Source organism: Echeneis naucrates, chromosome 5 (genome assembly GCF_900963305.1).
Source record: "Echeneis naucrates chromosome 5, fEcheNa1.1, whole genome shotgun sequence".
Taxonomy (NCBI): Eukaryota; Metazoa; Chordata; class Actinopteri; order Carangiformes; family Echeneidae; genus Echeneis; species Echeneis naucrates.
In genome coordinates this window covers 13,302,239-13,318,552 of record NC_042515.1, presented here as the reverse complement: position 1 = coordinate 13,318,552, position 16,314 = coordinate 13,302,239, and the positions used below count along the sequence as shown (strand labels likewise).

The 16,314-nt window shown below is 39.4% G+C and overlaps 2 protein-coding genes across 2 annotated transcripts; one reads left to right on the top strand and one right to left on the bottom strand.

Annotated features, from left to right (window-relative positions):
• Positions 1–888: 888 nt before the first annotated feature.
• On the bottom strand, positions 889–2,767 carry gpx1b (glutathione peroxidase 1b). The gene is made up of 2 exons (XM_029501316.1): positions 2,473–2,767; positions 889–1,553 (listed from the first exon to the last, which is right to left on the bottom strand). Exons 1-2 carry the CDS (start codon positions 2,686–2,688, stop codon positions 1,203–1,205), a joined length of 567 nt encoding a protein of 188 aa, XP_029357176.1. The 5' UTR covers positions 2,689–2,767; the 3' UTR covers positions 889–1,202.
• Positions 2,768–3,413: 646 nt separating this feature from the next.
• On the top strand, positions 3,414–16,068 carry fancd2 (FA complementation group D2). Its single transcript, XM_029501985.1, has 44 exons — positions 3,414–3,548; positions 3,733–3,793; positions 4,048–4,182; positions 4,280–4,347; positions 4,436–4,542; positions 4,661–4,721; positions 4,856–4,908; positions 5,035–5,113; positions 5,314–5,438; positions 5,542–5,629; positions 5,704–5,808; positions 5,946–6,046; positions 6,164–6,263; positions 6,379–6,414; positions 6,529–6,675; positions 6,808–6,942; positions 7,041–7,172; positions 7,353–7,460; positions 7,583–7,692; positions 7,796–7,850; positions 8,424–8,543; positions 8,666–8,739; positions 8,824–8,967; positions 9,140–9,240; positions 9,333–9,448; positions 9,538–9,646; positions 9,734–9,832; positions 9,946–10,031; positions 10,106–10,261; positions 10,425–10,541; positions 10,687–10,815; positions 10,921–11,039; positions 11,169–11,279; positions 12,023–12,153; positions 12,226–12,325; positions 13,068–13,190; positions 13,352–13,445; positions 13,667–13,738; positions 13,971–14,009; positions 14,103–14,177; positions 14,652–14,726; positions 14,899–15,045; positions 15,123–15,218; positions 15,690–16,068. The coding sequence occupies exons 2-44, from the start codon at positions 3,733–3,735 to the stop codon at positions 15,762–15,764; spliced, it is 4,314 nt and encodes a 1,437-aa protein (XP_029357845.1). The 5' UTR covers positions 3,414–3,548; the 3' UTR covers positions 15,765–16,068.
• The last annotated feature ends 246 nt before the right edge of the window (positions 16,069–16,314 follow it).

Below are 16,314 nucleotides of genomic sequence, written 5' to 3'. Positions count from 1 at the left end.
TAAAACACATTCATATATATATGCAGTGTCACAAATCTAGTGTAACCAGCTGGCAGTTAGTAATAATGGATCGCTCCCTCTTGTTCTGTGGTGTAAACTCTGGACTTTGTTGCATAACAGCATGTTGACATGTAGGGCCTCCTTTTGCAATTTTTTGCTACTTGGTACTGCCATCATTATATTCAGAGATAACTACCTAAATGTAATCACTTATGCTGATGAGTAGACAAGCTTTACATCATATCTGTAACCCTAGATACCTGAAAACACCATTCAGCTGAAAAATGCATCAAAGTTTCTCTTCCCCCTAAATCATTACAGCAATTGAAACTTAAAAAAAAAAAATGTAAATAATCGCACTATTTTAAATAGGTGTATAAATTCTTGTCCCTTATATTTATCTTATTGCCAATACTTACAGAATTTGTTTTTAACTGAGAAATATTTGAATTCAAAGTACAATAAAGTCTGGAAGCCTCAATCAAGTGGTTTGTTTGGACTAATTGTGTGCACAAAAAAAAAACCAAAGCTGGTTCAATACTAGTGACAATAAGGAAACTTCTTTCTACAATTTTTTTTTTTTTTTCAAACATAATGCAACTTTAACTCCATCTGCCATCTATGCTGACTGGCGTAGTAAATCATGGTGTGTGATCAACAACATTTGCTATATAATTGATAGCTGTATATTTTAGCCACAATGACTTTTTCATTTGGTCTGTGGCATTTAAGGAAAGAAAAGTTTGGTAGGATTTCTGCACAAGTTCAAGTATACTGTTTTGTCATGGACTTACAATTTCATAAAAAACCTGAACTATCATCTTACAAATTGATGTACGCCAATGTGGTCATGTTGGTCAAAATTACACTGATCATTTAGAGACAGTGAAAGATTAAAAAACGTTTATTGCTCCTTTTAATACTTCAAACCACAGTGCTTTACATGCAACCAATGTAGCTGAGAGATTCAGGCTTTTACATTTCATCAGACCCCCCCCCTCACATCTAGGTTGGTTTCAGGGGTTGCCGTCATAAAGTGAAAGAACAGAACACAGCTATTTAGTACAAGCGAGCACTGGTGTCAAACCATCTACAGGAGCTGTGAGGGGAAAAAGATCAAGCACAAATGCTGGCTATGTGCTGAAAGGATGGTGCAAGTAGAAGCTTTAAAAAGGCTGAACAGCATTTCACAGGACGGTTCATTAGTTTGCCAAGTTGAGGAGCTTCTTGATGTCTCCCTCGATATCAATGGTGAGGAACCTTCTGCTGTAACGCTTGAATGGCTCTCCATCAGGCCCGATGAGGAACTTCTCAAAGTTCCAGGCCACGTCGTTCCTGCACACTGGGCTCCAGATGATCAGCTTTGGGTCATTCAACAGGGTGCTTGGTTCATCACTGGGGAATGGAAGCTTTTCCTTCAGGAACATGAACAGGGGATGAGCATCCTTCCCGTTCACATCCACTTTCTCCAGGAGCTGAAAGTTTGGCTCAAAGCCATTTCCAGGACGGACATGCTTCAAGGACAGAAGGATTTCTTCATTTTTGCAGTTCTCCTGCGTGGGTTGACAATAAGATGATTAAGGCTGTGGCACCCAGAGGAATTAAAAAGGAGGAAGATGAAACTAATCATTTGATCGAAAGTTCTTTGTCTTTTTAAATGCAGACAGTCTCGAAGTTATCACAAAAAAAAAGAAAAAAACCTGATCCAGTTTCTCATAGTGTCACCTGTCTGTTTAGAAAACAAACAGAGAATCAAATTTCATCTTAAGAAAAACTCAATAAAACTAAATACGTGTTGACTTGGGAGGAAGCTGATCACCAGCACCTGTCCTGGACCAAAAAGTATATTAAATTAAAGAAAGAGGAGGACTGATCAGCAGCATTTAACTGGTTACACAACTCAGCACTAACCCGAATGATTGAAAGCCAAGTTATGATCCAGCTAACCTTTGGCTTGTCAGGCTGTGAGCCTCCAGTTTGATTTGGCAGGTTCAGCTTTTTTATTTGGCCTTAAAACACGACTGAACCCACAGACCGTCTGACTTCCTTGTTTTAATATAAATGAGGGCTGGAGTGCTGGAAAACATGAATCCATCCCCAGATAACCATCTTGTCGGCTATTATTTCCTTTTTCTTCCTTGAAAGTCCGTTGTTACTCAACCAGTTGGTGACATGACAGCCCTCCATTGTCGCCCATTTCCTGAATTTACAGCGTCCTTTTCTTGGATTATAATGAATTAGTGTTTGTTAAAAGCTGACCCAATATAAGAAGGCAGCTATACTTGAAACCCAGGTTTTATTTCCTCGCTAAATAAATAAATAAAAAGGCAAAAATAAAAAGGCAAAATAAATAAATAATAATAAAAAATAATAAAAATAATAAAAAAATAATAATAAAAAAGATCGCACAGAGAAGCATGGAAAAAGAATGGTAAGTATGTTGAAAGGTGATAAAACAGCACAGGTCCTCACCTGATGGCCGAACTGGTTGCAGGGCACTCCCAGCACCACGAGCCCCTCGGCGGCGTACCGCTGCTGCAGCTCGTTCATCTGGGTGTAATCCCTGGTGGTCGTCCCTCAGAGAGACGCCACATTCTCGATGAGGACCACTTTGCCCTGCAGGGAGGAGAAATCAAACACCTCCCCTGTGAGCATTTTAATGGTGAAGTCGTAAAACTTAGCGGCCATTCTCGGGCAGTTGTCTGTTTCCTTCCCTGAACTCTCCGTCGGACAGGTAGAGGCTTTCTGCCGCCGCAGCAGAGTCCCAGCCAGGACACCTTCACATTACAGGGCTGCTTTCACCTGCTGAGATAGTTCCCCCCCATCGACCTGCAGGAAGCACCGCGGCTGTCCCACTGTTAAGACCAATAATAATAATAATAATAATAATAACTCGACTATTGGTTGGTTGAATGGTAGATCAAAAAAGATAATGATAAGAACTGTTAGAAAACAAGCTTAAAAATCAGAAATATTCATTATCAAATTAACATTAACTCATGGTGATTCAATTTATCATAGTTCTTACTTGCAAGTTCTTTTTTTCATTCTTTCATATTTTTTTGATAGTTTTAATTACGAACTAGTAATTTTGACCCGCAGTGAAGAAGTAAGCAAAAAAAGAGGGAAAAATTGTGATTTTGTGAGATACAGGGAGGATAACCTTCTTGATGAATTATATACTCTTTGAGAAAGTTTTGCTAGTACAGCAGTGCAGCCCGCCCGACATGGAACAATATATAAACATAAACATCCACTGGCACTCCTTTTAATAACACAGCAGTATATTTTGGTCTACATTTTACATGACAGCCGTCAGTCAGTATGAAACTTTGGGGCTGAGTTAAGTGACAATCCCGTGGTGCTCATCCGGGGAATATCCTTGACTTCTGATGACGTAACGACGGCGTTGACGGAAACCTCTTTGGCGCGGAACTTTGTTTTGTGTCTTTAGCTGTAACACTGTCGCCTCTCTGTCACTTTCGTCCTTGTCAATTATTTTTTCATACAGCTAAGAACAAAACTCGTTTTGACGACACAAACGTGAGGTGTGGAGCGTTTTGTGTTGCAGTCAGTCATTTCCCGGTCTTGCTAATTCCTTAGCTTCGATGTATTTGTTGTTAAGTAACGGGTCTATGGAGCTAAGCTAACCCATAACACGTAGGCATGTTTGTTGCTGACAGAGCTAACCTGGTCCTGCTGTGAAAAACTGTGACGCCTTTGAATTTCTAGATGCTGCGGAAAAAGCGACGCTCCTCTGTGGATGATGGAGAGGGAGCCACCTCAACCAACCGTGAGTTTTACTCCCATATCAGAACTGATCACAAACACAGACCTAGTTTCACCTGTTAAGCTCCCAAAATGATCAATGTCAAGAATTGCTCCATACTATAACCAGCTATACAATTGGATACGGGAGAAGAGAATCAAAAAAATTAAAGTAGTAAAGCGACAGGCGTGCGTCATATTTCACTGATTTCACTGACAGAAATCCCTTACATGCAACGCCTTTCGCTTTAATAATTGTTTATTCTCTTCTCTCTACAGAGGCGAAGAAGAGTCGCAGGACTGGTGGTCAGCCTAAAAAAGCTGCTCCCGTGGAGACAAATCAAAGTATCTATATTGTACTTCTGAGAGAGGCAGGTGTCACTTTGAAACAAGGTGGCGCATCCAACGAGATTGGTAAACACACTATTCAAGTTTTAGAACCGACCACAGCAAGAAACTGAATCCAAATGTCCACTTGTGATTTTTCTGATATTCATCTTCCACTTTCTAGCTGTCGATCAAGTAGTTTTCCAAAAGAGGATACAGAAACAACTAAGGCAGAGTCCCAGTCACCCTGCAGTAAGTAAATTCACCATCCCTGTGCACCCATATATATCAGGACATTCAGCAAGTGAAAGTTATGTTTCATTGGCATTTCATTGCACAGATTGTGCAGGAATTCATCACTGGTTTAGAGTCTCACATTGAAGATCCTGAGACGTTTCGTAATTGTCTCCTTCCGTGTGTTCCACAATTGTCTGATGGAGAAGCCAGGTAACTCCCTTAAAAACCTTCCATGCCGTAGTGGCTACTTCAACAGTTTTAATATGCCACAACCTATACTGAGTTCATGTCAGGGAAAGGGACAAACATATTTTTCCCTATGGTCTAGTTCTGTCAGCTCCTTCCAGGAAAGTCTTCTTCGTATGCTGCTGGGAATTGAGATGTTGCAGGTAAAAATTTTTTTTTTCTGTAGCATCTGCCAAAGACAAACACGCCATGTTTTTGTTGTGATATGAGTCATGTAAATATTCACTTTGCAAGGTAAACATCCGCCAAATACACAATCTACTTTTCTCTCTCACAGACTCCTGTCATTAACACTTTGCTTGAGAAAATCCCTGAATTTATGTTAGATGGGTCAGTATTCAATATGGATTCATTATACAGCATTTGTGCTGTGTTTTTTTTTTTTGTTTTTTGTTTTTTTTCGGAGACACTTCTGTCTTTATTTTTCTAAAAGTGATTTTGTTTTCTCCCTCACAGTACTGGAGACGGAGGACCCAGTATTTCACACCTGATTATTAACCAACTAAAATGGCTAGACAGAGTTGTGGACAGCAAGGTAGTCATTTCTGTGATGATGGGTTTTGTTGCATGTTCAGTTTTCACAATCATTAACGTTTCAAAGGTGTTTGGTTTTTTTTGCTGACCTGCTCCATTTCAACTGTAATCACATATTTTATCACTGAGCATGCAAGCAAGGCGGTGCACAGTGTGCTTGTTTGTCTCTGCTTTCCTCATGGCCTCTTACTGTATTTGCAGGAGTTGGCGGATAAGCTCATGGAGCTGGTGTCAGTAGCACCAGTAGATGTTCAGCGTGACATCATCACCAGTCTGCCAGAGATCCTAGAAGACTCCCAGCACAATGACGTAGCTAGGGAGCTTAAGTATGTACAGTAAATCTGAATTACATACCTCTGATTCTTTTACTGTGTTGGGTTTTGCTTGTTGTTTATGTATTCTTACAGTTCTCATCTCTGTTTTGTGTAGCTCTTTACTGCAAACAAACACTCAATTGACTGTCCCCATACTGGATGCCCTCTCTAGTCTGAACCTCAGCTCCTCACTACTGGCTGAGGTAGTACAAACACTTAATTGGAGTGATGGATGCTATTGTGCAGGCTTCACACTTTTAACTGTCTGTTCTCTCAGGTTCGTGATGCAGTCATGGCCACTTTGGCTGCTGTGCAACTGGAAGATCTACCTGTGGTTGTCAAGTTCATCCTGCACTCTGTCTCAGCCTCTGATGCATATGAGGTTTGGTCTTGGACTCCTTTTCAAAGCATTTTGCATTCAGGCAAACATCATATGGCAATCATACAATTTCTGTGACCTTTTTGTTATCATACCTTTATTTTGAAATAAATTAACATGGCATGTGTTCATCTTTGTAGGTTGTGACTAATCTTCGTAGGAAGTTGGAGTTGGAGGAGTGTGTTCTCCCTCCAGTGCTACAGGCCTCTCAAAGCCGCGTTAAGAACAAAGGCGCAGCAGTGTATGATATGGCAGAACGCACTTCACTTACAATTCAGCTGACTTACATGTCTTACATGTCAGAAATGTATTTTTAAGTAGACCTGTGAGTTCTCTAATAAGTCTGTTTCTTGAGTAGGTCCTCTGCTACACCAACAGCTAGTAACATCACATTGATACTGGATGGGATCAAGTCAGCAGTGAGATTCCAGAAAACGATTTCTGAGGCTTGGCTAAAGGTGGGGAGTTCATAAGCCTGCCTATGGATTTTCTGTTTCCAATGATCCAATGACCTTTTCATTTCAAATTCACAAATAAAATTTTAACTGCTTTATTTTTTTTTCCCTTCACAAGGCAATTGAGTCTGTGGACGAAACTGATGACCACAAGGTGAATGACATCCCTTCAGTATTTATTAGAGAGAGAGAGAGAGAGAGAGAGAGAGAGAAAAAAAATGTGGATCGATGCACACATCCCTAAAATGCTTATGCTGTGCCATTTCAGGTAATAGATGTGCTGGTTCTCCTCATCCTCCACTCCACCAATGCCAACCAGAGCCGACGGGGGGCCGAGAGGGTACTGAAGGCCAAAGTGAGGAATGGACTGATCCAGGATGCTCTTTTGCAGAGGACTTTCAGGGACTATTATCAGGTGACTCAATCTGCAAAAAAAACAAGCTTTAAGTTTTGTATGAGCAAGGCAGTGCAGTGAAATATTTGGTGTTGTGGTCTGATATTTCATTAAGTGATGAATGTATAGTATTTCTTACTTATGGTTCTTTAGGTCATGCGAGGGTATTTCTCCTCCATCCTGGCTGTGGCTCAGAGTTTGTTACGCTCTCCTGACCCTGGCGTGGTGCCTTTTGGTGGACACATGTACCAACAATCATTCACTGTTTTTGACTCTTACTGCCAACAGGTAGGTTTGTGGTTATGTTCTCAAACACAAATGAGCATATTTCTGTTTCTTGAAGGTAATGTGTCAGATTTATTTTCCTTCTGTATAATGTTTTATAGGAGGTGGTGGGTTCATTAGTGGCCCATGTTTGCAGTGGTGTGGGTAGGGAGGTGGACATGGCTCTGGAGCTACTCTGTGGTTTGGTAACAGAAAAACCCTCAGAAATGGCTCAGTATGCTGTTTTTGTAAAGGTAAGCTGTAGATGTAGTTTTCTACTTTTCAAGCTGCTAACTAAAAATATTTTCAAGCACAGTCCATACAGTCCACTACTGGCTGTAGTTCCCAAACAGTACATCCTTGTCTCATTGTGATTTTCATCGTCTTACATTTGTGTTTGGTTTAGTTTTACCCTGGCATTTTGTTTCATACAGGGGAGTTTGGACTACATGGACAACCTCACGCCGCAGCAGATCCGCAGACTCTTCCACCTCCTGAGCAGTCTGGCCTTCGGGCAGCAGCAGCAAGGATCTCACATCCAGGTGCAAAGTCACACATTCATTGGCAAAAGATTTGTTCAGAAATTCAACATATATTCAGAGTTTTCTTTTTGTGTTCTTTTGTCTTCATTGACCGACCCGTTATTAATTTTCTACCCTCACAGGATGACATGCACATTGTGATACGCAAACAGCTCTCAAGCACAGTGCCCAAGTACAAGCGTATTGGTATCATTGGTGCTGTTATGATTCTAGGCAGCATGGGAGCTTCTAGGTGAGGGCTATTTTAAATGGTCACATATAGAAGCTGCATTTTTCATGTTCCATCTGTTACTTTATTGCTCCAAGTGTTGATGATGCTCTCCGTCACCATCTAGGCCTGAAACAAAGGAGTCACAGAATGGGTCATTACCCCAAGAGACCTTCAGACAGGTACATTTCAGATAGCAGCCAAATTACATTTAAACAAACTTTGTGTCTATTGGTAAGTTTTATCATCGCTAAGAAATTATTTAATGAATACAGTACATTTTTAAAATCTATTTATGTTTGTTAAAATATTTGGTATTATTGCTTTTGAACTGTTTTACATGTATATTTTTTGCCTTCTTGTTTGTTTTGTTCTATTTTATCAAACAGTGGTGTTTTATCAGCTCTTACGGTTTGTTTCAAACTCCAATAGTAACCTTTCTATGATTATATAACCTATGATTAACATTTGCCACCACTGAGATTTATTATCTAGACTCCCTTAGTCTTGATTATCTAGTAAGTAAATAAACTATCCTGTATTTGGTGATTGCGGTGCTCATGAGTTGACCGGGGCATTAAATATCAGCCTTAGGTTTGGATTTGAGTGGCCAAAGAGGCCAAGAAAAAAAGTATAGCATTTTACATCATTAATAGTTAAGAGCTGGCCTTTCAGGAGTATATCTTACACACAAAATACAGTGTCATTGTAATGTCTGTAAATATACCTATCCATGTCTGCTTTGCCTTGTACAGGTGACAGCCCTTTTGGAGCTTGTGAGGTCAAGTAGTGAAAGCTCACCTGAGGCCTCAGCTCTATACTATGATGAACTAGCCAATCTGATCCTGAACTCTACTCTGGACCCAGAGGTGCAGGTGTGAAAGATCTGTACCTCTCACTATTTTTTAAAATCTTGCCATTTATAACTATCCAGCAAGTAACCTTTCTAATTTAACATTGATTTACTCAAACCATGTTGTATACTTCTTTCCAACAGGAAAGCATTGCAAAAAGTGTCCTAGATGATTTTCAGGATGAGTTCGTGGTGGATCTGGGTCCGGAAATAACAGGGTTAGAGATAAACAGCAGCAATAGACATTCAAATGCTATAATATTAAGTTATAGCGCCATTTATCCTTTGTACCTGTATCTCAGACCCTTCCCTTTCCCAGCCCGTGTCCTATACAACCTTGATGATGAGGAGAGTCAGGGACACATTGCCATCAACCTGCTGCCTTTGCTGGCCAAAGACATCCAGAACAAAGGAGACCTGCACAGTCAAGACAAGAAAGCAGACAAGTCAGTCATCCCACTTCACTTCACTCCACTAACAATTTACAAACTGAGTCTGCATAATCAGTTCTGATGCAAGACCAGTTATGCATTTTATTTTCGACAGGGTCAGAGTCCTTTTATTGGGCAATGTATAACCAGAAATAACAAGATTTAAGGTTTGCTGTATTTTATGCAGGCGAGTGTCTCCTCTCTGTCTGTCTCCATTTTTCCGCCTGCTGAGGCTATGTGAGGAGAAGCAGCATCATGGAGACTTGGAGGAGATTGACGGTCTACTGGGTGAGCAAGAGGAAGCTCACAGAAACCAGATTCTTATTATTTCTATGGCTGTAAAATAATTTGTCTGTTTGTTGACATTTTCTGCTCCACAGGCTGCCCTTTGGTCCTCACAGACATGGATGCAGTGGAGAAGATGGATAGCTTGTCAAAAGCTGAGAAGGAATTCCTTTGCACTTTACTCTTTCACACTATCAACTGGTTTAGAGAGGTAGCTGCATTTTGCAATGAAATTGTTTGCCTGGGTATGGATTCACTAGTAAATGTCTTTAATTATGGCTTTTCCCTGTTTTGTTGAAGGTTGTCAATGCATTTTGTAAACAAAAAGAAACTGAGATGAAGATGAAAGTGTTGACACGACTGCAGAACATCACCTCCCTTCAGACTCTGTTGGAGAGGGCTTTGGCTGGTAGGTTTTTGATATATCAGAAATTTTTTGAGTTATCAGAACTCAAAATTCTTTTAAAGATTTGAAAAAAATAAACTATTTTTTCAGCTACACCTGGCTATGTTCCACCTGTGGCTAACTTTGATGGAGAAAGCACAGATGGAGTGATATCAAGTTCAACTGCTCTTGTGAATAAGGCAAAGAAAGGTAGCCAAGGCCAACAGAGGATATTTAATTGTGCTCATGTGGGTGAAATCAAATACTATTTAAGAAATAACCGTTTATGAGCTAGCTGTTTAACTTTCATTTAAATGGCTCAGGGAAGAAGAAGAAGGCCCCTGGTAAGAGTTCCTCAGAAAGTAGCTCTCAGCTTGAGGAGACAAACGAAGCGGATGAAACTCTGCAGGTAAATTTTTGGCTGTGCTTTTGAATCTTTTTTAGTGTGACATGGCTAAAATGATGATTCTGCTTATACTGAAGGAGCAGCCAGAGAAGGAGCAAGAAAAGGAGATCCGACCAGGAGTCAGTCTCGGGTCCTACAGACAGTTCTTCAGGGAGCTGGACATGGAGGTGCTGAGTGTGCTGCAGTGTGGCCTGCTGGCTCGCTCGCTGTTGGACTCTGAGCTCCACACCAAAGTAAGAAAAGGAAAATCTTTCTTATAGCGAAGACTAGTCCTTAAACAGAATTTTAAAACTAATTTGAAACTCTTTGGACACTCTCAGGAGAGACTATTATTATTATTATTATTATTATTATTATTATTGTTGTTATTATTATTATAACTCCTCTAATTTTAAGGTACAGGAGCAGGTCCTGCTGGGTCCGGCTGAACTGGTCTTTCTGCTTGAGGATATGCTTCGCAAGCTAGAGTTCAGTCTTGCAGCTGCCCCTGCCAAGAGAGCTCCTTTCCTCAAGGTACAGAAAAAAGAAAATCTCAAAACGTTTAATATCTTAAAGAAAACTAAAATACAATATCTGCATCAATTATCTATAAAGAGTTGTCTGAAGGCTCTGACTGGCCTATATGAGATATAACTTCATACAGTATTTTCTTGCGCAGGGAAGGAGCAATAAAAGTGTGGGCTTCTCCCATCTACAACAGAGGAGCTCCAAAGATATTGCTAACTGTTGTATTCAGCTGCTGCCTGCCATCTGTTCACACTTAGAGGACTGCCACAACCATTTTCAGGTATGAAGTCACTCACCCAGGATTTATGAAAAAAAGCAACATCTCTTCCAATTTAAAAAAAAAAAAAAAAAAAAAATCTTTCTTGATATTTGTGTGTTTTCACAGACACTGTTGACTAACAACAATGGTGTTGTGGATGGACCTAGCACACATGTGCAGGAGCACCAGTTAATGTCATATTGTTACCATCTGCTCCTCCAAGTCCTGAACACCACCTTCTGCTGGTGAGGAGAGCAAGACTTAATTTCTGTCAACTTTGTGAAGCATTAAAGTGATATTTCTTCAGTATCACTATCGGCGTGTATGTTATTCCTGTTTAAGGTCCCTGATTAGTGCATTTCTGTATTTGTCAGGTCTGGATTCAGTCTCCTGGGTCAGCGGGGCTTATTGAAAAAAGCTCTGGGAGTTTTGGCTGAACGACTCAAAGAACAAAGTTCCGATTTACCTTTGGAGCAGCTAGTAAAGTGAGTACCAAACTTCTCAATACTAGGGGTGTGCCAAAAAATAGATTCATGTATGAGTCACGATTCTCATTTACTGCTATTCAGAATTGATTTAAAATGTGCCAAAATCAATTTAAAAATAAATAAATAAAACAAATCCGCAGGCTGTCTGCCTGCCTCAATTTTGTATGTGAGACATCTTGATGTCACCACGGAGCTGTTTCTGGAACATATGTATCCGTTGTAAGCACCAAAACAAAGAGGAAACTACAATCATTACTTGTTACCAATTAACTCGACCCCCTGGAACTGAACCGCGCCTATCTATTTTGTGGGTCGGCAGTGCCACTGTGCCACCGTGCTGCTTAGGTCACCACGTACATAGACATCAAGTCACCAATTAACTGTGCCCACTATGCTCAAGTCACCACATTCATTCATTCATTCATTCATTCATGGTTAGGGGGGCGTGCATTATTAGTGACCCCCCTTAGAGCATTTTCCCGACAGACACGTTCCTTTTTATTCCAAAATGAAAAAAAAAAAAGTTTATAATGAATTCTGTTTTTTTTTTTTTTTTTTTTTCCTCGTGATTGCGGATTTTATAGGGCCCTTTTCACACAGAATTGAAGCAGAAATCATCATGAATCAAATCGTAGCCCCAAAAATCATAAAATCGTGAGATAGTAAATGATTCCCACCCCTACATTAAACACTTTAGTTGATATTAGTTTTGTGTTCTCCTTTTTTTTTTTTTTATGTAGATGCAGCTTTGAGTACCTGCTGAATTTCCGCAGCACAGTGCCAAGTCTTACCATAGCGCTCTGTCTATCCCAGCTTCTGTCCAGTGTGTCAGAGAAAGGAGGCAACTCTGCAGCCTACAGAGAGCAGATCGGTCTGTTTGACATTTTACTTACACCTATTATTAAGTTGACATTGTTTATAATCAAAAGGTTTTTCTCCCTAGCTTCCATAGCAAAATGTTTCCTGACCCAACAATGGGTGACAGCCTGTGGCGAGAAGGAACGAGGGAGCAAATTCAATGAAGCACTTCAAATTCTTCTAAGGTGTGTCTGTATGTTAAATTAATATCTTGCAGTAAATTTTTAAAAATTTGTATGCAGACTTAATAAAGTCCAAGCAAAATGCTAAGATGCTCAAGAATGATTTTAGTCATCACATATATGAGTATTAATGTATGATGTATTGGCCAATTATTTTCAAATGCAATGGAATAAATTTTGAATAATTCTTAAACTCGTTTGCAGTTATATTGCCTGGCCAGCATGGAGCACTGATAAGTTAACCAGTGAGAACCTTTCAAACCAAGTCAATAATGTAAAAGTGCAAAATGAGCAGTCTGCAAATCTTACAATCTTACAATCTTACAAATCTTTTTAAGTATTTTACTAGGCAATATATTTTGCCATATAAACTGCTTAGGGAAAATGACATATGGCTCTTTAATATTATATACTGTGTAGTGTAGCATATGCAAATAAACAGTCTGGTGAGTCTCAGTAAATATATGCACTTCCTATTTTCTTCTGCAATCTTTGTAGTCACAGAACACAACAGCAGCAACACATTCATTGAGTCATTTTCAAAGACAGATCTTTCTCCAACCATACAAGTTTCTCCTTTAACCCACGGCCAATATGCTAATACTTAATACAATACAACAAAGGACACAGTTAGAAGTTAACACAATTTATTAGTATTACTGTTATTATACAGGGTAAATGTATATAATTGTGGATTAGCATCTGAGATTTTTTCATGCTGATCTCTCCTTTGCTGCCCCTGAAGCATCTACCTGGAACATGCTGATGATGTTCTGAAGGCAGTGGAGGACATAGCTGGAGAAGGAATCCCTGAGCTCCTGAATGCATCAAAAGATGAAAGCTCTGCGTCATGGCCCACTCTCAATAGGTAGATCCTCATCTCCATCAGTTCTTGGTGCTTAGTTGTCTTTGTGCAAAGTGGAAGTTGATGACGAAGTGTGCTATAATAAGAGTATACTCAGAAACATAATAATAATAATTATTATTATTGCTGTTGTTGTTGTTATTGTTTTCTTCTCTACTCTTCAGGCAAACATTCCTGGTGTTTTACAAAGTGATGATGGCAAAGCTGGAAAAAGCTGCCAGGAAGATTCCTGCCAGCAAAATGAACGACAACACTGAGGTCAGCCTCTAGGTGTCGCACTACGCAATATTATTCCACGCATACACTGAGAGAGAATGAGAGTACCTGCTGTAGCCAAACACTGCTCCACAGTATTAATCAGCAGTCATACAATTGGACCAGTTTGTTAATAACTTTACTATATAACCCACAGAGCCCTTCTGAATGTGTTGCATGAATGTATGATTAATAGTTTGACTATATTATACATGTCCTCCTAGACTCAGAGTCACAAGCTGCTGACTTGGAACCTGGCTGTCAGAGACTTTCACATCCTGGTCAACCTAGTTAAGGTACATCTGAAACTGACTTTGACCTTTGACCTAACTGTTTTGTCACTGTTCAATATTTATTAGCTTTGAGTAGTTCATACAAAGGCTAAGTTCAAGTGTCATTTTACTTTTTTTTTATCATCTTATATTATCTCACTGATTTACCAAATCTTTGTTTATTACATTTACAGATCCACATTTTTCAAGTTACACTCATCTGCTTGACTGTTTGCTCTCTAATCTTTTCATACAGGTGTTTGATTCGAGGCCAGTGCTCAACGTGTGCCTGAAGGTTTGGTGGCTCAGTAGTAGCATTTCAAACTAAAAAGTCAGCTGTGGCAAATGCAATTCTTGTCTTAACTGATTATATTGTCGGTATTGGTAGTATGGCCGACTTTTCTTGGAGTCTTTCCTGAAGTTGGGGATGCCGTTACTGGACTACAGTTTCAAAAAGCACAAGGTACTCAGGAAATCCTCTCTATAACAGCTATTCAGTATCACTATGAATTATGTGAAACAATAACTTTAGTAAACCAAAAAGTACTCTTAAGTGTTTTGCCATAAAGTACGCTTAAGTACTTTTTGGTATACTTAAGTAGTGGACCTTAATAGTATTACTTGTATTATTATGGAAGCAACTTAAAACTATTGCGCATTCTATTCATTCGAATTTGCCCTTTTACTGATTTGATATAAGCAAAAGCCCACTCATGACCTTCTGTAATGCCAGTCTAATCGTTATAGGTTATTAATATTGTTACATACATACATACATTTTGATATACAAACCTTTTACCTCAAGCAAATTTAGTAAAACTAATTGTGGTAAGACAAACTGGACTAACTAATTCCTGCTTTGCTGTGTACAGTGCAGACAGGGCATATTTATGCTTCACAAGAAAGATTCACGTCTGTGTGATGCACTGCGTTTCAGGAGGATGCCCAGAACCTACTGAAGACCTTCCAGCTCAGTACCAGGCAGCTCCATCACATGTGCGGTCATTCTAAGGTAGCTACAGATCACAGTTTCAGACTCATTCCTGTCAGATGTTTTTTAGCTTGAGACATCAGTCTATATGCGTTGAAGCCCCAAGCTGCCACTCAGTCCATTTGAGAGAGCCTGCATGGTACACAATGAAATGTTCATTGACTAAGGCTTGTCATAATGTGTTGGTGGTCAGATTCACCAGGATACAAGCCTAACCAACCACGTGCCAGCCTTGAAGAAGAGCCTTGAACTGTTTGTGTATAGAGTGAAGGCCATGCTGATGCTCAATAACTGTCAGGAGGCATTTTGGATGGGCAATCTAAAGAACCGCAACCTGAAGGTAAAGAAAAAGGGGGGTTTAACTTCGATTAATGTGTCTACATGCATCATGAATTAAGGATGATTTGTCTGCTGCAGGGTGAAGAAATTCTTTCTCAGAGGTCACATGGAAGCGATGAAGAAGAGGAGGATGAGCAACGATCTCCGCTGCCTCAGGAACAGTCAGAGGATGAGGTATCTGCCATTAAAGAATCCTAACTGGCATTTTGTTCCAAACTGATTTTTGTGTATTTATCAAATAAGACATTGTTCTTTTGATATTTCCTTAGATATTCTTATAGAAAAGAAATAGGTTTGATCTTGTTTATCATAGCTATTGCTGACCTAACCAAGAAGGAGGCAAAAAAATATAAAGCCTAATAAATATTGTGTGAGAGATGTAAGAAGAATAATGTCTTCATTTGTTAATGACAAGTGTATAAGCAGCACACAATTCTACACAGTGAAAACAGCCTTCCACTGCTGCTGATTTTAAGTTAAACCATACCTGCTGGTCACCGGGCAGTACAGCCACTGTAGACAGCAGTGGGCTGATAAGATATCCTAGCTCTCTAACAAGCTAATGATTAGTGGCTGACACAGTTAAGAGAAAAAACAGTTTGATCTGGTGTTTGTCCCAAGTTACCGTGTCCTGCTCTCCCCCAGGCCCAGGAGAGTGACTCTGCAGAAAATAAGAAGATCAGTGGAGAAGAGGATGATATTACAGATGACTCTGAGTAACACTCTATAGATAATTATGGCAAGTTGATGTGTTTAATTTTAAAATAAGGCGTTTCTGGATTGCCTTTTGAAGTTTTCTTGTATTTTTATGCAGTTATGCAGCAATAACTCAATCTACATGATAAAAATTACTGGCATTATGTACTTCCATAAGTTACCTTTTTGGTTTAAGATTAGCCATTGCTAATAATTAGGTGTTTTCACTGTTTGCATAAAAATGCAACATTAATATTTCAGTCAGTTCCAGATTTATCATTCTGTATTAAGTATATTTCTCATTAAATAATAATTTAAAATATGTCTCTGTCCTTTGATTCTGTAACAAAATGTAAAAACAGATATTTTTTTTAAATCCTGAGATTATCCATGCTATGTGTTGTTTGAACATCGGGAAGATATGATTGGGGGACGGATGTCATTTTCTCATTGGTTTATGACAAAGAACTCCCAAAATGTGTGATATAAAGTACTTGTACTTGTAATAAAGGAGTGGCTGCTCATTTTGTTTTTAAAACAACCCAAAATTTTTGAAAGCTGGGAAAAGAACACT

Coding starts and splice junctions, on each gene's coding strand:
- fancd2 (XM_029501985.1), top strand. CDS start 3,733: ATGCTGCGGAAAAAGCGACGCTCCTCTGTGGATGATGGAGAGGGAGCC. Junction 9,647..9,733: donor GTTGGAGAGGGCTTTGGCTG/GTAGGTTTTTGA, acceptor CTATTTTTTCAG/CTACACCTGGCTATGTTCCA. Junction 14,178..14,651: donor ACAGTTTCAAAAAGCACAAG/GTACTCAGGAAA, acceptor ACTGCGTTTCAG/GAGGATGCCCAGAACCTACT.